Source organism: Gordionus sp. m RMFG-2023, chromosome 2 (genome assembly GCF_954871325.1).
Source record: "Gordionus sp. m RMFG-2023 chromosome 2, tfGorSpeb1-WG-v2, whole genome shotgun sequence".
NCBI lineage: Eukaryota > Metazoa > Nematomorpha > Gordioida > Chordodea > Parachordodidae > Gordionus > Gordionus sp. m RMFG-2023.
The window spans coordinates 44,822,585-44,845,093 of NC_088776.1; the positions used below are offsets into that span (position 1 = coordinate 44,822,585).

Genomic DNA, 22,509 nt, shown 5'->3' on the forward strand with positions numbered 1-22,509 from the left:
TTTAGATACCAGTTTAACGCATGAGAATGATTTTGAAATATAGCTTAGAACATGTAATGAAGTATTTTTTATGAAGAATTTTATCCAACTCTGGCTCATGGTATTAATTTAATCTAAAAGCTTGCCTGAGCTTAGTGATCATTTTATATGAAATAAGTTTTATTAAAATTTATTCCATTCTGCTTTTTGTACAAAGGTATACGCTATTTTATAACCTTTTTATTAATTTAATTTATAAATAAATATAAATTAATTATAGCAAAAGGTAATCAAAATATATAATTATAGTTTTATATTTTTATTCAACGTGTTTATTTAAATATTATAAAATGTAAATGATATATTGAATAAATCAATTATATTTATAACAGTAATTGTATAAACATAAAATTCAAAATAAAATTATTATCATGATTTCTTAAATTGGTTTAATCTCAATTATTATCGGTATCCAGGTTTTCATATTCAGCTTTAAGGGCAGTTTTGGCCAAATAATAGCTTAAAAGGAGTCCAAGAATCTGAAAATAAAATCAAATATACTTATTAATTTACATAAAACATGAATTTATCGGTGCAATTGTGAGTTGATTTAAGAAATTCATATAAATGGCCTCACTTAAAACCGTCTATCTACTTTTTATTAAATTTTACAGAGACAAGAAAAAGTTTAAATATAAATTTTTATAAATAAGCGGTTTAAATAATAAAATTACCATAATAAACATATTAATTGATCTAGAAATGCAATAAAAAACGCCTTTAAAATTTTGTTAGTTAGACCGTTTTGTATTTTGTGACGAGACCGACTATATTATACAATTTAACAGAATCATAACTAAGATATTGATTCATTAAATCTTAAAGAAAAATAGTTTTGTCAATTATCATTTCTTAGCTCCTCAGTGTATGCCAATTATTTTTAATTTATGAGGGTTAATTATCGTTTTTTGGATTTGGGCCATTGTTTTATTATGGAAATTTCTTATATGAATTCTAAGGAGTGATTATTTCAAATTATGATTGAAATATAAGGTCCCACGGGCAGAATTCAATTGTGCTAACTATTTAATTAAACCAAGGTTATTTTGTTTAATAGAATCTTCATATAAAAATTTCCAAGTATAATCAAAAATTAAACCCATTTATATAAAAATACGTAACACTCATGGAAATACATCACTATATAATATATCTTTCGAATACAAAATATATAACAAATTTAATCATCTTTTCACTCATATAATCTCCGATTATATCATCGGGGTATATCTCTGATGTATTAAGAAAAGTCGCGAAAGTTATCGCTTAAAAAATATATAATAATAATTATTTACGTTGAAAAATGCTATAGATAATTCCGTTGCGCCAATTGCAGCCATATGATCATTTACAAACTTAATCACTTTGTCGTGACAGCCCTAAAAATATAACATCTTTTATAATTTAATTTTAAAATCATATTAATAAAACAATCACAAATTTTAGCAGATTTAATGATATAATAACAATTTAATGAAATATTACATTAAATTTCTATGGCAGTAATATAAATGTGCTAGGGAACGAGTGAAAAAAGTAAATATAAAGAGAAATTCTCAAAAAATAAGAAAGTGGAATTAACATTTTAATGTTTTATAAACTGAAATGAATATGACCTTATAATAGATATATTCAAACCTGGGTATAAATGTTTTGGCCCACTATCGTAGAATCGTCTGGTAGCGATGAATGCATGCAATCATTGGGAGATATTGAACAACAGCTTAATGGAACAGTGTTATTAAAGCCAAAGGGGGTATCAAACCAATCTGTATAGTTGGAGATACCGCAACAATGTAACTGAGAGGAGAATAAATTAATTAAGGAAAAATTTTACAAGCTTAATTAAAACGGTAGGAATAAAAAAGCTAATCTTATACGTGAGATATCACCGCCAAATCGACTATGCCGATCTTATCGGATCGGGCTGATATTTATCGTTTAAAAAAATTTGATCGGACCGATATTTTTAAAAAACCCGATCCAATATTATCATTGTTTTGGAGAATTTTATAATTGTGCATATATAACATTTATTATTTTATTAAATAATTTGAATTTGCTGATAATAATAATTGAATAAAAGGAACCAAAATTTAAGTTTGAAAAAATCAAATCATTGTAAAAGAAGGAATATCTAAAAATGAGATATTTTTTTGATTAAGGCTGTTTCCTAAATATCGATAATATAAATTAATAAATTTATTAATTTTAATTAATGTTGTCAAAACGCGTTTAAAACGAAGTTCGTTTTTTAAAAAAAATGATGAACGACCTTATTTATATTTCTGATGAACTTTGAACGTTCGCGCGTTCCCTTTTTTTGATGAAACGCGTTCGTTTTTAAAGTTAGTTCAATTTTAGAAAATCTTATTTTTATTCATTTGAAAATAAATATTAATTTAAATCTAAATTTTTACATTTTTTAACCAGTTACTATTACTGTCCTATAATATTGTTTATTAACTGATTATTATTATTTATAGATTAGCGTAAGCGATGTTATTTCATCATCTAATTCTGAATTACATTACCATAGCCCAAATTTAATAAATAACAGTAACATCATATATTCAATAAACTTATTCTATCCTTACCAAATGTAAAATGTATACAAAGAAGAGTATAATATCAGTTTCAAAATCTTCAAGTTCTAATTTAAAGATACTTGATTATAATATTTATTATTTTATAAAATATAACTAGAAGTATCCTGTTAATAATTTATAGATTGTTGTATTTCTAGGCTTATTAAATTATTATGATTATTGATAGATTAAAATAAAGTAAAAATCAAAAATTATATATTATTTATATAGATATAAAATTGTTAATATCTTTTAGAATTTATTTTTTTAGTATGTTTATGTAAAATTTGTATCAAGCGTTTTATATTTTAATAGGTGAACACAATTTAAAATATTATAAATTTATATATTTTGTAAATAATAAATTTTATATGATACATAAAAATATTTATATCAGAGACCTGCAGAGGTACCATTTGCAAGCAACCCCCACCCCCCGATTTTTAAATTTTCAGGCCTGGCCCGAAATTTTTTCAATTACATTTATTTTAAATCTTTATAGCTAATAATGGTGTTAAGATATTCAGATTTAAAACATATAGACCGGTCCGGGTATGTTTAAAAAATTAACACGGCCTGCAGGTCTCTGATTTATATATAAAAATTAATAAGACTCATTCACTTAAAACTATTAATTTTAAATAATATTTATATTAAATTAAATAATAAATGAAATTTTTAAAAAAAATTATTCATTTGAATGAACGTGAACGCGTTGTTCCTTTTTTTTTGAGGTAGGATAGGAGGTTGAACTAGTTCAATATTTTAGAAATGTTTAGAGCACTATTATGAAGAAAAAAATAATATAAGCTATTTTTAATGTAAAAATCAGAGACTTGCAGGTCGACCCTAAGCCCGGAGACACGGCCGGGCCTTATTTTAATTTTTTAAATATACTCGGGCCTGGTCATATACTTTAAACTAAATATTTTAAATAAATAAATATAATATACAGGCCGGGCCTGAAAATATAAAACCCGAGTCGGGCCAAAAAAAAATTTTTAAATAAAATCTCGGCCCGGTCGTGCAAATGGCACCTCTGCAGGTCTCTGAATGGTATTCTAAATCATTTTTCGTTATTTACAAAAAATTATTATTTTTTAAAATAATAGAAATAATAAATTATTATAATAAAATTTTGGGTAACAGATTAAATCATGGGGAAATTTTCATATATTATTTTTTTTTTATTTTTTTTTTTTTAAATTTTTTATTTATTTTTTTTAGATTGTCTGGATTTTGGTAGAAATTTTTGAATGTTACCTTTTTCTTTCAATTGGCGTATTTTTTAATATGTATGAATAAAACGGTTACTGCCACTCTCGGGGGGGGGGGGGGTATATTATTTTTATTTTTTATGATATTCTTTTATCATTTTTTTTATCAATTTTTAATTTTTTTTGTGAAGAAATTTTTAGGAGAATTTTGCCTACAAATTTAATTTTTTTTTGTGGTAATAGGAATTATTAATTCCGCATATTTAAATTATATTTAGGAGAATAACCAATTTCGGAAAATGTGCTAAATGCATTCGGAAAAATATTTTAAGCCCATTAGCCTGCCCACCAATTTAAAAATATTTTTGACACCCGCCCAGACCATTGTTCATTTAATCACGCCTATACAGATTTCAAAATGGTAAGCACTTTCCCCAGTTTTGAGTTTCAACTGATAATATTATATGTAATATTATTTGTTATTAGATATCAAAATTGCAAATTATATTTTTAAAAAAAATTTGACCTATAAATATTAATTCGTCTAAGATAAATGCTGTGTCAATAATTTCATATTAAATATAATTTTATATGTTAAAGGATAAAATAATATAAATTACGGCTTTTTGAAGGTAATCAATTGATTTTTGATCTTCTTGAGGATAGTGTTCCAAGGAATGATTTAGACCTAATTTAAAACCGTTGGCTATCTACAATAAAAAATATATTTAAGATTTCAAATATATCATAAAAGTGTCTGCGATAAATAGATAACATCAAGATAATAATTATAGAAAAGTTAAAATAGGATTTTATAGCGAATATTCTAAATACTAAATATAAAATACGAAGTCATAATTTTAAAAAAATTAGATTTTATTATATTTTTTAATAATAATATTTTTTAATTTATATAACATTAGAACCAATAAATCTTTTAAAATATAAGCTACATAATTTTTTTGGCAATGATATATTCGGACTAGGGTTGGACAAAAACAAAATAAAAATTTTGGCTACCAAGCCTTAAATATAAACTAAAAGGAATCAGAGAGCGGCCAATCAAATTACTTTTACACCTTTTTTAAATACAATATATAGTTTAAAATATAATATAATGTGGGAGAAATTATGAATTCAAAGTTATTAGAATATATTTATTTTATAGATTAAATAATTACAAATAAATGATATATTTTCATAGATTAAATATTTACCAATAATTCGCAAATAAAAGTTTTAAAAAATTTTTTTTGATAATCATAAATTTTTTTGAGCTATATAAACACCCAAAACCTGTAAAAGGAATGTAATTTAAATTTAACCTTGTGTCTTTTGGCGTAAAAGGAGATCCCGGCTATCATTTCGAGAATAAATATTAGCAAAAGAACCGCGGAATACTATTTAATATAAAAATAAATAATATGTTAATGCAAAAAAATACTAAAATTTTCGAGATATATAATTATATATAGCTCAATACTATATTCAGTGGCGTGGGCATATGGAAGGGGGGGGGGGGTGTCAACCCCCCCTTCCCCCATGAAAAATGAAAAAAAAAAATTTTTATTTTTAATTTAATAAATTCTTAATAAACGCTTGATTTTTATGTTTTAAATTTATTATAAATAATAATAGATATACACATTTGATTATTATTATATTTATTTTTGGTTTGCATCTATTTCACACCACCCAAAAAAGGGAGTTATTTATTCAAACGTATCATGATATTGACTCAAAAAATCAAAAAAAAAAACTAAATTTGTCCGACCAAATTCATCGAAAGACAAGAGTCGGTGAAACTCTTTATTGAACTATATGATGTTGTCTTTGCAGCACTAGAATTTTATATATCAAGCAAGGAAAAAGATTCAGCAGATGCTGAGAATCTTTTGCAGGCTATTATTAAGCCACAGTTTTTAATTTCAATTCAATGTGTTTATTTTTTATTTAATTATACAATATGATTTTAGCAAAATACTACAAAAAATTGATTTGGATTTAAGGGAGATTATGAATAGAGCAAAGAATATTGTTGAAATATTAACAAATATCAGAGAGAATGTGGATGAAAAATTTCATGAAATATATGAAAAAGTAAAGGAGATTGCTAATATGTTTGGAATTGAAATTTTTAAACCTAGAGTAGTCTCTAGACAATCCAATCGATCAAATATTGATGTATCTACGATTGAGGATTTTTATAAAATAAACATTTTTATTTCCCTTATTGATACATTTTTATTTCAATTAAAAGAAAGATTTATTAGTCATATTTATATTTTAAAAAGCTTTTATTTTCTTTTGCCGGTTGAGTCTTAACTGTTGATTACACTTGAAACAAGAGAGGATATTAAAAAAATCTCAGAGTTTTATGCTGATGATTTAGTAGGTTCATATGATAAATTATAAGGTGATGTCGAATTTTGGTATAAAAATCTTGACAGAATAGGGTATTCTTTGAGACCAAAAAATGCTCTGCAGGCCCTTTCCATGTGTAATTGCATTTTAGATTCCCTGCCTAATATTAAAACATTATTAATTATTTTAGATACCTTGCCAATTAGTACCCCCTGCACTAATGAGTCTTTTTCAACTTTAAAAAAATTAAAAACCTATTTAAGAAACACAACCGGTGAAAAACGTTTAAATGGATTAGTCCTATTGAATATTTATAAGGAGATTATTTTAGATAAAAATTTGATTCTAGATGAATTAGCAAAATCTCAGAGAAAAGTAGATCTCTTTTTAAATTCAAATCAAAAAAACAATAAAATTTTATTAGTTTTAACATATAATCAATTTTTTTTAAAAAAAAAAGTATTATTTATTAGATAATATCATCATATTTTTTAAATAACATTATTTGCATAAGAATTACACATATTTTATATAATTGTAAAAAATTACTTTTTTTTAAATAGTCTATTATAATTTTTAATATTAAAATCTGTATTATTATATAAAATATCAACATTTTGAAAATATTTGTAAAATAAAAATTAACAAAATCTAAAATAACTCATCTAAAAAAATATCATAAAATAAAATATACAAAAAAATTATATTAATTAAATATTAAAGCAAACTTAAATAATAAAAGACCGGTCCGGACCGCGGTCTGGACCGTAAAAAATAAAAAGACAGGTCCGGACCACGGTCCTCAAAAAAGACAAGTCCGACAATCGGTGCGGTCCGGTCTAAAACCGATAGGACCGGACCGTTGACCTTCATTACATCTAGGACACCTTGCATATAGATTTTTAATAAAATGGAGTAATATTAATTTAGAGCATATAGAGGCAAAAAAAATTATTGATGGTGAAATTTATTTTCAATTTTAAATTTATTAAAACATCATAAATTTGTCCTAAGAACATTTAATAAAATCAATTAAACAACCCCTACTACACATTAGGTTTTAATTCTTCTTATTTAGTTTAAGTAAATCAACTAATTTAGAATTTAAATTAGACAATTATTTAAATTTTATTTTTTTTTCTAGTATATTATCGATCATTCAATATATAAGGCTGTCCCAAAATTAACAAGAATAGGATGAATTACATTTTATTTTTTTGGCTAGGCTAATTTATATTATTTTTTTTAGGATATGCTAAATAAAATAATTAACTTATAACCTTGGTATTACTTGATTAATTTCTGTTATTTTTAAATAAAAATTTATACAAAAAGAATGTTTATCCGTGAGGCGTAAATTGATTGAAAAAAATTATTAAAAACTAGTACAATACCAATTTTAATCTATAATTAATATTTTAAAAAACCAATTAAATATAGATTGGAACAGGATAAACGCATCGGCGAACCCAATATTTTGTACAAAATTCCGAAATTGAACAGATCCGAAACATAAATCAATATTGATGCCGTCTTAATCAAATTCGTATTAAATAAAAGTTAGTTTTCGATCATGTTCAAGGTTCTGTGCTTTGGCATGCAATTACTTCACGAAAATATCGTTTTAAAAAACCGTACAACTTTATTTGGATCTCAGATGCAACCTTTCAAAAAAAAGAAAAATTACAAATACTTTTGCACAATGTATGCAAAACCCAAATATTGTTAATGCTACCACTAAACCAGAATTTATTTTCTCCTAACTCAACAATAGTGGAGTCGATAAGGTGATAGTGTGAGATGAATGTGAACATACCCATTTGCTCTATTTTATATGATGTTTATAAGTGCATTGAATTTTTATATAATATGGATATTTCTAACCCTATTCCCAAATTATTATAAATATAGTGTAAAAAAAATTTAGAGAATTTTTAATAGATTTGGGCAAAGTAGCGAGGATAAATGAACCTGATTTACTGAAAAAATATAAACAACGAAACATAAAATTTTCTTCAAATACTAATTTCCATATAATAGGGCTGTCAAAAATCATGATTTTTTTTATTTAAATCAAATTTTATTATTTAGAAAATTATAAAAATATGCCAAAAAGAAAATAATACCTTAGGCAAAGTTATTTATTAAACGTGAATTATTTATTTTATTAAATTACATATTAGTGTTGTTTCCATTTTTAAAAACGGCTAACCCAATATTTTAGCCAAAAAATATTATGCAAGCCTGAAGATTTAGCCTATAGATGGCAGAAAGGTTTGGACATCTATTAAAGAAATCTCGAAGCTTGCGTAACAATTTTTAGCTAAAATATTAGAAAAGCTGTTTTAAAAAATCGTGCTGTTTAATAACACTATTATGTGTTTTCTTGTGGAAATTTATAAATAAAAAAGTTAAATTAGCAGTATTTATATTGATTAAAAAATATTTAACCATTATGTTATCAATATCAAATTACCCATTTATGATTATATCCTAAATATATAATTTTTTAAAAAATTAAATTTTACTGTTGTTATAGAATTTTTTAAATAAATTAGTATTTTTACTGATACTAGAATTAAAATTTATAAACTGCATCTGAATTTATCTTAGTTAAAATTAAAACCACATAAATTTGGTAATTTTAAAAGTCATATGGGAACAATGACCCTTCTATCAAACTACTCATGGATAGATGGTGATATTATACTTAAATTAATTAAATAAATACAACTTAAATCAATCTTCGTTTTTATTTGAAAACAAAAACTAAGAATTTATACAGGCAAAATAAAATAGATTAAATCATGATTTTTATTTAAAAAAATAATAAATAAATGTAATTTAGTCATGCCAACTCTACTATATTCTAAACAATAAAAAAATATATATTTGTTATAAACGGGCCATTCGATCAAGAAAGGCACATTTTAGGCCGGCCCCTTTTAAAATTCTTAAATATTTTGGAATTATTTGGACTGATATAAAACTGAGAAAGCCGTTTATTTTAGCTAGCTAGCACACCTGGTTCCCGAGATATAGGGATTCATAGTTGCAAAAAAGAGCCACTTTGGAATGTGTAAAATTTTTAAAATGCATATATCTCAAAGACTATTTATAATAAAAAAATATATAATATTGTAGGTAAAAAAAATTGGCGCCAGTTTACCTATATTGCTTTACCTGTGTTTGTAAGTAATAAAGGAAGTTTTTTTAGAAATTTTTTTTTGCCTTCTATTTAGACACCTTTAATAAATATATACAATGTCAAAACCTTGGCGACGCTATCGGCTCTTCCGAAATATACATTTTTATTAAAAATTGAAAAAAAATAGATGACGCTATATGAAACTAGGAATTATAGTTGGAAAAATAATATTCTTAAGGAAAATAAAAAATATTGATACGCTTAGAAGAGATGTGAAATTTTCCAGTTCTGCCCCCCTCCCCACTCAAAATTTGCATTTTTGGATCTATTTGTTGCTATAGCTAATGACTCATTAGCTCGATAAAATAGCATAACAGCTGCGTTAAAAAAGAATATTTTATATCACATATTATTTTACGAGCATATTATATTACAAAATAAACTGTTCAAATCGAGCGATCTCTCTCTGCATAATATTCTTAACTTGCCCGTTCTTAAATAATTCAACACGTCTTCTAGCATATTATTTTAACTCGTCTGTTTACCAATAACATTCAGGATTTGATAGTGGAAAAAACATCTAATCTAGGTGAAGATCAATTAAAATTTTATTCTATATCACAGGTGGAAAATTAATACTGATGATTTTGTCTAAAATACTTTAAATGAAGATTTAATTAAGATTACATAGGATATAATGCCAAAAAATAATTTATAATCCAGCATTACCAGATTGCTTTTTTAATGATTGTGATCATTGACCTGAATCTTCTAAAAGCCATGATAAGTTAAATATTATATTCAAATGATGTAGAATATATTATCTACAAGCAATGGGTAACTACAGATAGTACAAAACTTGTAATTATCATTTCATCAACCTATAATTGCAATATTCATGAAATTTATTAAAATTAATTTAAATGAAGGAGAATATCCTTTGTGGTTCAAGATGAAATACAGGGGTAAAGAGCAAGTTATCATTTTGTGATTTATTACAAGTCACTTAATAATTTAAATCATTTAAGTTACGTAATAATATCTAAATCGCTCATTCATAATACAATTAGCATTCATTTATTCCAAAAATATTTAATCTGCTACCTAACAATCCAAAAAAATTATTCTATTTTTCAAAGGAGCATCACAATATAAGAATCGCAAAAATTTAATCAATCTTTGCCTGAGCGGCATTTCTAGGCCACATCTCATGGCAAATCGGTATCTGACGGGGTCGGAGATACAGTCAAGCGTTTAGTGGCCAGGACTAGTTCATAAAGATCGGTTTCAGAACAAAAAACTTGTCCTAAAGAGTTTTTTGCTTATTCTAAGTAAAATATTAAAGGTATAAGATTTCTTATTATTTTTTTTATTAAGGAAAAGATTTCTCCTATAGTATGGAAGATAAATAATTTTAGAAGAGAAATCCAATAAAAACCATACCAGGAACGCAAAAATTTCATCATTCGTTTTCTCAGAATAAAATCGAAGCTAAATTTTATTCAAACTCAACAGAATCGCAAATATTAAATGTAACATTTTACTCGCGATATATGAAAAAATAAATGGATATATAACATGTTGACAATCAATGGTGGATGGCCTATGTATTAGAGAATAAAATCGAAAAAGATGAGGTGTTTTTTGCATCCTCAAAAACCCTCAAATTCTTATACATATCCCTCCTTAATTGACAAATTGTGGATGCATAAATCACAAATTTTAGATGTGATCAGTCCTTCAACTGCTACCGGAATATATACTTACATAAGATTAGACAATTAAAACTATTCATCTTTTTAATTTATTTGCTTAAAATATATAATTTTTTATATCTAACTAAATTTTGTTTCAAATATATTTTAAATTATGGAATGAATTTGATTATCTTTCTATATTATTAATAAAAATGAATAATAAAAAAATTAAACGAAAGATATTTATTATTGAAAATTTGAAACATTATTAAGTTTCTAAGGGGCATTTGCCAACATTGACCCACAGCTTAATTGGTATATTTAATAGAAATTTGAAATATTTTAATAAAAATTGAAAATATCCTGTTATTGGTAAGTTATAGTGGTATTTTTGAAAAAAATGATGAACGGCGTTCCTTTTATTTTTGACGAACTTTGAACGTGAACGCGTTCCTTTTTTATGACGAACGCGTTCGAATTTAACGTTCGTTCAATTTTAAATATACTTTTTATTTTTTTTTATGTTTTAAAAAATTTATTTTAAATATAAATACTAAATACCGAAATTAACATATCAAATATAAAATAAAATAAAACAATATTATATAAAAAAGGAGGTGGTACTACAAGTTCCCAAAAAACATGAGTAATTATATTTTAAAATAGTGATTTGAAGGTTTTGTTTTAAAAAATAGAATTCTTTTGCTTCTGATGTAAGGGCTCTTGTCTTATCACTATATTTTTTAAGAACTTTAAAGTTCCGCTTGGCATATGTCCAAGGGAAGAGATAACGATCGGTGTAATTTGTGAGTTTGGAATATTTCATTGTTTTTTTTTCTAGGCTATATCAACCGGATTAGAATTTAAATTTTTGGAGAAAGAAGATACGCATGTGAAGTCCCAAATTAAGGATTTCCCTAAAGACCAAGGCACAGAAGTTAAGCCATCTGGTCTTATTGTACAACAAGAAATACCCATATAATTTTTATCCTGATTTTTATGATACTAAATTATTTAAACCCTAATATTCATGAATCTTGATACAACAAAATTTTAATTTAATTTAATAACTTTTTTCTTTTTTTAAAAAATAACATTTTTGGAATTTTAGAAATAGGTCATTCATTCATATATACCCCCTCCCCCCTCCTTTTTTTTTCTTCTAAAATGGGTATGTCAAGCATTTGTAATGCTTGCCATAGAAATATAACCTTGACCCAAGCTATTTGTTTTTATAAACATGGGCCCAGGTCAAATCCATGTATAAACTCTGGTAAACCCCCTTCAAATGAAATTTTGTACAACAAAATTGAAACAACCCCCATTGTAACTCAAAATTTTTATACTGATTTTTATGATAATTTATTAAAGTGGGAAAAACCACTTACCTTAATCCACCTACCCCTTAAATCAAGGTCTTTAATTTCTAATTTTTTAACAACACTTATTATGGAAGTTAATTCAAATTTAAATTCCCTTAAAGCTTGGGAAAATCTTTTAACCTTTCCTTTTAAAGTCTTAATTAAGCCTACAGATAAAAATTAAAAAACAATTTTGCATGAATGTATAAAATATAAAATAGACCATTTTTATGACTTAAAAATGGAAAATTACGTTCCTGATGTAAGGGCTACATCTGATTTTGCCCATAAATGCAAAATTATATCAAAAAAATAAACCAAGGGGACGTATGTGGAGCTCTTAAATTAGCTTCATCTAATGATAAATTGGCTCCATTTGATGAACATACTTTTACTTTATTAAAAGAATTGCACCCTCAGGCCTTTCCTGAAGATCTTCTCATCCCTATAAAATCTAATTTAATCGAAATAGGTAAGGAAGAACTAATTAAAACGGTTTTATCTTTTAATAAAAACTCTGCAGGGGGAATTGACGGTTTTCGCCCCTCTTATTTCCAATTTTTAATTAACCCTAAAAATCCTTATCAAGATTCATTTGTAAATTCATTGGTAATACTTAGTGAAAATATATTGAACAATGATTTACCTAGTCAAGTTCACCAAATTCATTTTGGCGCAAGATTAATTGCTCTTTCTAAGCCTGATGGTGGAGTTCGGCCAATTGCAATAGGGTCTTTTTTAGGAGACTATTAGCTAAGATAATCGTTGAGCGCATCAAACCTGATGCTTCAAAAATGTTCCAAACATATCAACTAGGCTTTGGTACTAAAGGGGGATGCGAAATAGCCGCTCACTCTCTTCGCATATATATATAAAAGATCCTCTTCCAGACGCCGTAGTCTGTAAGCTTAATTTTAAAAATGCTTTTAATTCTTTATCCAGAAAAGCATTTTTGAACATTTTTTATGAAAAATTCCCAGTTTACGCAAAATTTATTGAACAGTCTTATGGCTGTAGAACCCCTATCAAATTCGGGGAATATACAATTCCTTCTGACAAAGGTATTGAACAAGGAGACCCTTTGGGCCCTCTGATCTTTAGTTTAGGTATACATAACCTAGTTCATTGTCTAAAATCCTTTTTTAATTTAGATTTAAACATATGGTATCTAGATGATGGTACCATTTGCGGACCTTCTAAAAATATTCTTGCAGCGATAGAATATATAGAGAAGAATTCTCTAAACATAGGCCTTACTCTAAATAAAGCTAAATCTGAAATATGCTTTTTAAATTCTAATACTCTCAACGTACAAGAGTTTAAAATCATTAAAAAAAGTGAAATTAATCTTCTAGGTTCACCTTTAAGCAGTTTTTCCAACTGTGAGGTGTTCGTGGAAAAATTTTTCGAAGGCTTATTAGGACTTGAAACTATTTTAAACGAAATTCCTTCACACCAGAGCTTTTTTCTTTTAAAAAAATATTTATTTTTACCAAAGATTTTATATATTTTTAGATCTTCTTCCTTTTTTTTAATGAAATTATTAATCGTGTTCATAAATTTTTTAGAAGTTTATTAGAAAATATTTTAAATATTAAATTGGAAGATTTTAATTGGGGTTTCTCACAATTACCCTCGTTTACATTTATATCCTTTAAATCTTATATCTCTTTCCTCATTTTTGGCATCGCGTTTGATGAATAACGCCATGATATCTTCTTTTATCTCTCCTAAAGATAACCTTTTTAACTCAGCCTTGACAACCTGGGTATCTTTAGCTCCACCTGAAGCTGTCTTGCCCACAATCTTAACACACCAATCTATTTTTGAACCTTTAATTAAAAAAAAATTTTAAATAATCTCATCAAACCCCCCTTTGGAGTATATTCAACTATTACAGAATGCTGACTGTACTAGTAATTATGAATGGTTGGAAGCATTACCAAGTCGTAACCTAGGTAACCTCTTATCAGATGAACAATTAAGAGTTACCATAGGCCATCGACTTGGACGTAACATTGTTCAACCACATACATGCATCAAATGTAAAATATTAGTTGACTCCAAAGGGAGACATGGTCTAGATTGTATATATAGTAAGGCAGGCATGCAAGGCATGCAGCAATTAATTTAGCTATTAGCCGTTCTCTTACCAGGGCTCGAATACCAAACATCCTGGAGCCTACAAATTTATCATTAGATGATGGCTTAAGACCAGATGGCTTAACTTCTGTGCCTTTTTATTTTTATTTATTTAAAAAATTTAATATTCCCGAATTTTTTTAAAATAGTATTATTTATATTTTTTAATCAGATGTGTATTTCCTTTTCACATTTCAATTTTTTTAACACATAGTTTATTAGTTTGAATATTATTGTTTATATTTTAATTTAATGGATTAGCATAAGCAAGGATATTATTATTTAATCCTCATCATCTGATTCTGAAAATCCAAAATCAAATGAATTATCATTACCATGGCAAAATATGATAAATGTTTTACAGTAAAATCCTATATTGAAGGAATTAATTCAATGCTTACCAAGTGTAAAATGTGGCCAAAAAGTATTATATTGTCAAAATCTTCAGGTTCCAATTTAAAACGACATTTGATTGTAATATTAATTATTTTATTTTATATAAATAACTAAGTAAAATTATTAAATTTGAAGAAATAATGCTTTGGGATATTTGACCCCAACAATAACGATAGTTATTTTTAAATTAAAAAAAATTAGTGGCCTCAAATATGGTCAGCCATTGATAGACGCCGTATTAAATAAGATTAATAAAAGGTAATAAACCTATCACTCTCGATTAATGTTCTTTCTACAATTATACATCCTGCATTCAAATGGCCATGGATAAAACTTCCACAGAATGAACCTATTAAAAATAAACTTATAGCGTTATTGAAAAAAAATGCTTTGAAAACCCTAGAGAACTGTTAATTTCGAGATATACTTTTTTTTGTCAAGGCAGTAGGGATGGATTGGAGGAGGATAACTTATCTCAATTTTTTGAAGCAAATAACAACAATAAATGTTTTCAATTAATTCTCCACGGTAAAAGAGCTGTTTATTAAGTATAATACCGCAATCCCCTCATCTGCCCCTGTAGAGCGCGTTTTTAGTATAGCTAATGCCGTATTAACTGCCAAGTGTTCCTGTCTATCGGATAAATATTTTGAAAACAATTGTTATTAAAATTTAATAAGAAAAATTTTCTATAGATAAAAATATCTTTTTCGCTATATTATATTTTATTTATAATTATATTATCAAAATAAAACTATATTATTTTTTAACATGGCTAAACATTTATTTATATTAAATTAAATTTAAAAAAAAATTTCATAAAATTTTGAACGGTTCATAAACGTGAACGCGTTCCTTTTTTTTGAAAGTGAACTTGAACGTGAACGCGTTCGATTTTTGTCAATGAACATTGAACGCGTTCGATTTTTTTGAAATATTTACAGCACTAGTAAGTTAGCAACAAAATTTTAACCATAATCCATAGTTTGGTAAAGCGCTATCTATTTTCTTTGATGAGCCGTTACCGTAGCCAAGGCTTTGGCATCGCATATATATTTATAAAAGGTGTCTAAATAAAAGACAAAAAAAATATTAAACTCCCTTTATTGTTTTAAACAGGTAAAGAAATTTAGGTAAACCGGAAGTTACAGACTCAAATTGGCGCCAATTTTTTTTATAGACCTTTGGAGATTTTTTTTCCTACAGTATGATATATCATAACTTTTTTACTCTAAATAGTTTTTGAGATATAAGCATTTTAAAGATTTTACAGATTTCAAAGTGCCTCTTTTTTGCACCTATGAGCCTCTATATCTCAAGAACCAGGTGTCCTAGAGAGCTAAGATAACTGGCTTTCTTATTTTTTTTTACATATCTAAATAACTCGAGAAATTCAAAAATATTAAAAGAGGTCGGCCGAATCGTGATCGATGACATGGAATAGCCCGAACATTCTTTTATATTATGTCCTGTTTGTAATAATTTATCGTCTCACTTCCATCATTTTAATTATACATACCATTATGATATTCTAGTTAATATAAAATTGTTAATAAATTGTATAAATCTTTGAAATTTTTATATTTTATTTAAACAGCATCTTTTCGATCCTGTTGGTTAGAGATTTAGTCGAATTCGTGGCGAAGTAATAAAAATACACAAAAATACAAGCATATTTTAATTCAGTTAGCTCGAATTCGCGGCACAGAATACAAAAAACAGCGTATATAATTGGCCGCGAATTCGCGCTAACAATGAAAGAGAGGGGTAAGGATTAAGATACATATAAATTGGTGGAATTATCTTTGATTTTTAGTAAAATGCATACTAAATATAAATTATTGTTCAATTTTATCAAAAAAGCTTCAATAAACTCACCATTTTTTCATATTAAGATTTTACCTTTAATTAAAAATAAAAATTCCTGTTCTGCACTTGCGATTGTTGTCAAAGTTAGGATAAAAAGTTTTGATATCGTTTTTTCAAAGTTGATGTTGTTTTTCCTATTTCGATAATAAAATTCTTCATATCAAAATTTCTTGAATTAAAAGATATTTTTTTCATGTTAGTTTTAAATTAGTTATTTTAAAAACTGAGTGGAGATCTCTTTAATTAAAAAAAATACTAGGGCTGTGCCTATATTAAATATCGGATCGGGTCGATATTTTTTAAAAAAACCGATCTGATCTGATATTTTCATTGTTTTTGGTTGTATATATATATAATTTATTTGATGTAATGTTTAACACTATTTTTTTGTCATATTACCTGTAACAAGAAAAGGATTTAAATAATATTTAACAAGTCACATTCAGTTTTGTTAAACGGCTCGATTTAGCCAATTTTTAAAAACGGTTAACTCAAGATTTTGACCAAAAGTAAAATACGCAAACTTATTTATTTTGCGATGACAGAAAGGTTTGGGCGAAATTTCGAGACTTAGGTAATAAATTGGATAAATTGAACTGTTTAACAACATTAAAATGGGATTGTTATTTAGGAGAATAAGTTAGTTGGTTTTTTTTCAAAATATTGATATTTTTGTTATATTGGTTCAAAGATAGATATCAATATAAATATCGGATCGGTACGGTTTTTTAGTAATATCTAAAGATGCCGGATCGGTGAAAATTTGAAATTATTATCTAATTTTTATCTCATATATTTATTCTTTTTAAAATAAACATTTCTTATTTGCTTCCATAAAACAACGCTTATTTTTTAAAATGTAAAATTAAACACATTTGTATAGTTTTCTCTTATTTAAAAAACGCAATTTTGTATTTGGCTCCCCTAATAAAGACAACGTTTGATCTGGAACCGCCTCGTAAGCCAAGTATTATAAGACCAAACCGAACGTTGTCCAAACCGATTTTTATTTTGGTTCTGAACGCTAATATAAAAAAAAATATCATTTTAAAAAATATATTTACATATTTGCAAATATAAAAATGAAATAATCAAATATGATAACTAACAAAACGGTAGCAATCGTTAAAAAAATAATTAATTCCAGCACTCCTAATGTTATTTAATAAAATTTAGGTAAATTTAAAGTTGTTAAAAAATTTATTAGCAGTTATGATACTAAAACAAAGAAATTAAGGTTTTTTTATGGGTACCAGGCACTAGTGTTGTTAAATAGTCGAGTTTTTACGACTCTGAACTTAAGTCGGAGTCGCAAAACTCATTTCAAATTGAGCGGCACAATGAGCCGCATGAGTCGACTAGTGTTGTTAAATAGTCGAGTATTTACTACTTTGAACTCAAGTTGGAGTCGCAAAACTCATTTCAAATTGAGCGGCTCAATGAGCCGCATGAGTCGGCTTGATGAGTCGGCTTCAGAGTCGGAAAAATTTTGAATCCGCCTGCTATTATTATTTACTCCACGATAAAATATTTAAAAAATTTAACCACTATGATTCGAGAATTTAAATATTTTAAAATTCAAAATGACTTATGTATAGTGTTAATTTGCTTAGTCGTAAAATTTACAACCAAATTATGGGCTCAGAGCATTAAAATCTAACAATCATTTATCTTAATTATATATATTTGTATATAGATGCGATATCAGCTCAATAAATTTTTTAAGTCAGTTTCTGTATTGATATTCAATAGTTGATGTATCGGTATGTAGATACGTTTTTATAAGATATATTTAGTAATTATAAATATGGTTAATTCAGTATTTTATCCATTAAAAATATTATGCAAGCCTGAAGATTTTGCTCATAACTAGAAATCTCAAGCTAGGTAATTTTTTTGGAAAATATTTAGTTGACCATTTTTAAAAATAAGCTCAAATGGGGATATTTTGCATCACAGATGTATTTATATTTATATCCATTTTTAGACGATGAATCTGGAACCATTTACAAAGTATAGAGTAGCATAAAAAATTGTATTCCTATTAGGGATCTGTAAAACACCACCTAGCCCGGGTATATTTTCTAGTGTTGTTAAAAGGCTCTTGAGCCAATTTAAAAACGGCTAACTCATCATTTTATCCAGAAAGCTATTATGCAAGCTTTAAGATTGTGGTAATAGATGGCATAAAAGTTTAGACATCTATCAGCGAAATGTCGGGGTTTAGATAATATTAATAATAACATGGTCATATTCTTAAAATAATACATTTCGAATTTAAAAATATTTAAATTTTCGAACCATAGGGGTTAAATTTTTTTAATATATTTATCGTGGAGTAAATAATAATAGCAGGCCGATTCAAAATAAACCTTAGACGACTCTGAAGCCGACTCATGCGGCTCATTGAGCCGCTCAAATTGAAATGAGTTTTGTGACTCAAAACTTGACTAGATTTTAGGCTAAGTCGACTCGACTTAGCCAATTAACAACACTACCAGGCACATCCCTTAAAAAAATGATAGTGACTGGTAGCAATTATGACTGGATTTAAAATTTCCTTAATTAGACTCGATTCTTACACATTGTAAATTGCATCATTTGTTTGATAATCTTTTGACCTTTTTTTGTTACATAGTCACCTGCTCGGGAAAAAATTGTTGACAATAATTTGATTAAATTGCTTTATTTAATTTTATAATTATAAAAGGATATAGTCAAGCTGAGCTAAGACCAAACTAAACCAAAGAACCCATTTCTAATACCAACCTGTTATATAAAAAACCAGTACTGTTGACCTAATCAAGGTTTCCCAACGGTTTTATATTTAAGGTCTGATCCTGATTTTTTTAAATATAATAAATTTATTTTTATAGTTAATAATGGTAATTTAAAATATTTGGTTTTAAAACATTTGGTATTTTTTTAAAAAAAATTTAGGCATTTAAGCCTGGGCTGGGTATATTTTAAGATAATTAAAATACGACTGGACCTGTAGGTCTCTGATATTTATTTTTTAAGACTTAATAAATTTTTATTTTACTTTAACAAAAAACTATTTTAAAAATTGAGTTTTTCTCCTAAAATAAACTTCCCAATAATATGAAAATTTTTTACAGAGTAATTTATGAAAGTGAAGCAATATATCAACAGAAACCATCAATACAGGTAATTAATGAACTATTGTATTTTTAACATGTTTTAAAGAGTAATTAATTACTTTTGTTATTATTTCAAAAAGTAACTAGTTATAGCTATTTTTTACAAAAATATAACTAGTTATCTGTAATTAACAAAACTATAAAATACCAACCATTTAGTAGTGTATATAGAAAAACCTTATAATTTTGAAGAGGATAGAAAATATATATATGAATCCATTATGGCAAAAAAAATATTCTTTTCATTTAATTTAAATTAAGACAAATTTTTTATTAAATTATTCACAAAAAATATTATGTATAATATTCAGTCAAATTGTGACAAAATTATTTGTTAACATCTGTTCCTTGAATAATCAAATCTCATAATACTAATTTCTATTCAATATAGCTAAATTATTTAAGCCGTATTTGTTTTTTGGTCAATTTAAAATTGCAGAATAATTTTTGTTTTGAATTTTTGAAATTAAGTTAAATATAATATTTACTTTTTAATAATATAAAAAATTAACTTACAACATAGAGAAATCGTGTGTTCCCCTTTGCAGTGCAACAGCATCCTAAAGTCCCAACTGATATTATAAGTGCTCCAATACCAATTAAAAGATAAGGTGTGAATGCATAATTGTTTGTAGATAGTTGTGTATAAATATAAAGCGACACTTTTGCCCAAATTCCAATACAAATTATTATTATGCCACTTATCTGAAGAATGATAAAAAAAATATTTTGAATCAATAACTAATGCTTTATAAATTATAAACATTACCCAAAACAATATATTGAATATCATAAGCAAAGTTTTTAAGCATGTTACAGCTGCCAAGGTTTCTAATCTTCTTCCCATTTTTAAAAGAAATTTGAATTAAACAAAATTTTAGTTTAAGGTCAGCTGATCTAAAATCATTAATATTAATTCTATTTCCATTGGTTGATTTAAAAAAAAACAAGAGATCCAATAGGAATTGATACATTTTTGGATTTGAAGCAGTTTGATGGCAATTTAAACCTCGTATACTTTGATACTGAAACCTTAACTAGGTTTCGACATTAAACAACTTCTAAAATATAATATTTTGTTTAATTATATGGAATATTAATATATTATTTTTAAAGAATTAGAAACATTTTTAATTATTTTTATAATTTCTTAACTTAAGAATATTTAATAATTAATGAGAGTTAAGTTTATCAAAGGGATATTTATAATTATTTCCAAGACAGGGCTCAGGTTTTAAAATTTTTATTTCTATATTATTTAAAACCAGAATTTTCTCTTTAGGGTTAGTATTGTTAAATATTCGAGTTCATGGGACTCCGACTCAAAGCCGATAAGCGTAGATTAATTTAGTGGACACACTTTTACAACCAAACAGGGGCCCCTACAACGTGGAGGGGGGTCCGAAACAACTGCTTCAGTAAATTTGAGTGGGGGTACTTTTTTTTACATCCATCATGATCATGTGATTTCTGGTTTATAAATGTAACAATAAGACTCCCCCCCCTACTAAATATTTAATTTAATATATTCACGGAAATTTTGGTCGATGTTTAGTAAATTTGTTATCCGAAATTTCTTGTCATAAATTATTTTCCCAATTTTAAAATAGGCCTAAAAATATTAACCAATATTGACAATAGCAAAATTCCTAGAAATTGGATTACTTATAGTATTAAAATGTATAAAGTTTTTTGCTTAACATGTCTCTTATTTGGTGGTCCACACGCAAATTCAAAATGGACATGTGAAGGTCTAGATAAGTGGCTAAATTTTAATCGTGATATTATTTTGCATGAATCTTCACAGGCACATATGATGGCCGATTATCTAAGGCTTTCTCATAATAAAAATTCTATATTAAAATTTATAACACCTCAGAAAGAATGTGTAGATAATAACCGTTCTATTATAAGAATTATAATAAGATGTTTAGATTATTTAATATCTCGTAACTAAGCCTTCTGGGGGAACAGGCAACAAGAAGGCAATATGATGGCCCTTATTAAGCTTATTGCAGATTCTGAACCTATACTAAAAATGTATATACAGCAAAATGAAGAAAGAAAAAAGGATAAAAAAATAAGGGATTAAAAACGAAATTATATTCAAACCTATTATCATATAATAACATAACAATAGTGAGGCAGTTTGATGGATCTGAGATGGAGATGATGGGAAAAGTGAAAATAGGCGATGTAGGGAGTGACGGATGTAGTGAGGCAGTTTGAAGGATCTGAGATGGAGATGATGGGAAAAGTGAAAATAGGCGATGTAGGGAGTGACGAATGCCAAGTATTGGATTTATGGATTAATAGAAGTGTAGAGCCAGATGGGATGGGACTGGATTACGAGTGTTGGGCTGGAGTATAATTTTTGGGTAGTATTTGCGCAGTGGGGAGTATTTCTGGCCGTCAAAAAAGGCATCAGGGAGGATATTATAAAGATGGTCGAGGAGGATGAAGAAATTTACAGGATAGATGGTGAATAGATGGAAGACCGAGACAATATAGAAGTGGATGAGGGGAC

At 26.6% G+C, this 22,509-nt stretch overlaps 1 protein-coding gene across 1 annotated transcript; it reads right to left on the reverse strand.

Annotated features, from left to right (window-relative positions):
- Window positions 1–315: 315 nt before the first annotated feature.
- On the reverse strand, window positions 316–20,890 carry LOC135924558 (tetraspanin-7-like). The gene is made up of 7 exons (XM_065459625.1): window positions 20,752–20,890; window positions 20,499–20,687; window positions 5,170–5,244; window positions 4,465–4,554; window positions 1,678–1,839; window positions 1,335–1,418; window positions 316–518 (listed from the first exon to the last, which is right to left on the reverse strand). Exons 1-7 carry the CDS (start codon window positions 20,827–20,829, stop codon window positions 435–437), a joined length of 762 nt encoding a protein of 253 aa, XP_065315697.1. The 5' UTR covers window positions 20,830–20,890; the 3' UTR covers window positions 316–434.
- Between the last annotated feature and the right edge of the window lie 1,619 nt (window positions 20,891–22,509).

Excerpts from the sequence above, each read along its gene's own strand:
- LOC135924558 (XM_065459625.1), bottom strand. The coding sequence starts at position 20,829 with ATGGGAAGAAGATTAGAAACCTTGGCAGCTGTAACATGCTTAAAAACT. Across the intron at positions 20,688-20,751 it reads TATTCAATATATTGTTTTGG|ATAAGTGGCATAATAATAAT; the intron begins GTAATGTTTATA and ends ATCATTCTTCAG. Across the intron at positions 519-1,334 it reads TATCTATAGCATTTTTCAAC|ATTCTTGGACTCCTTTTAAG; the intron begins GTAAATAATTAT and ends TTTTATTTTCAG.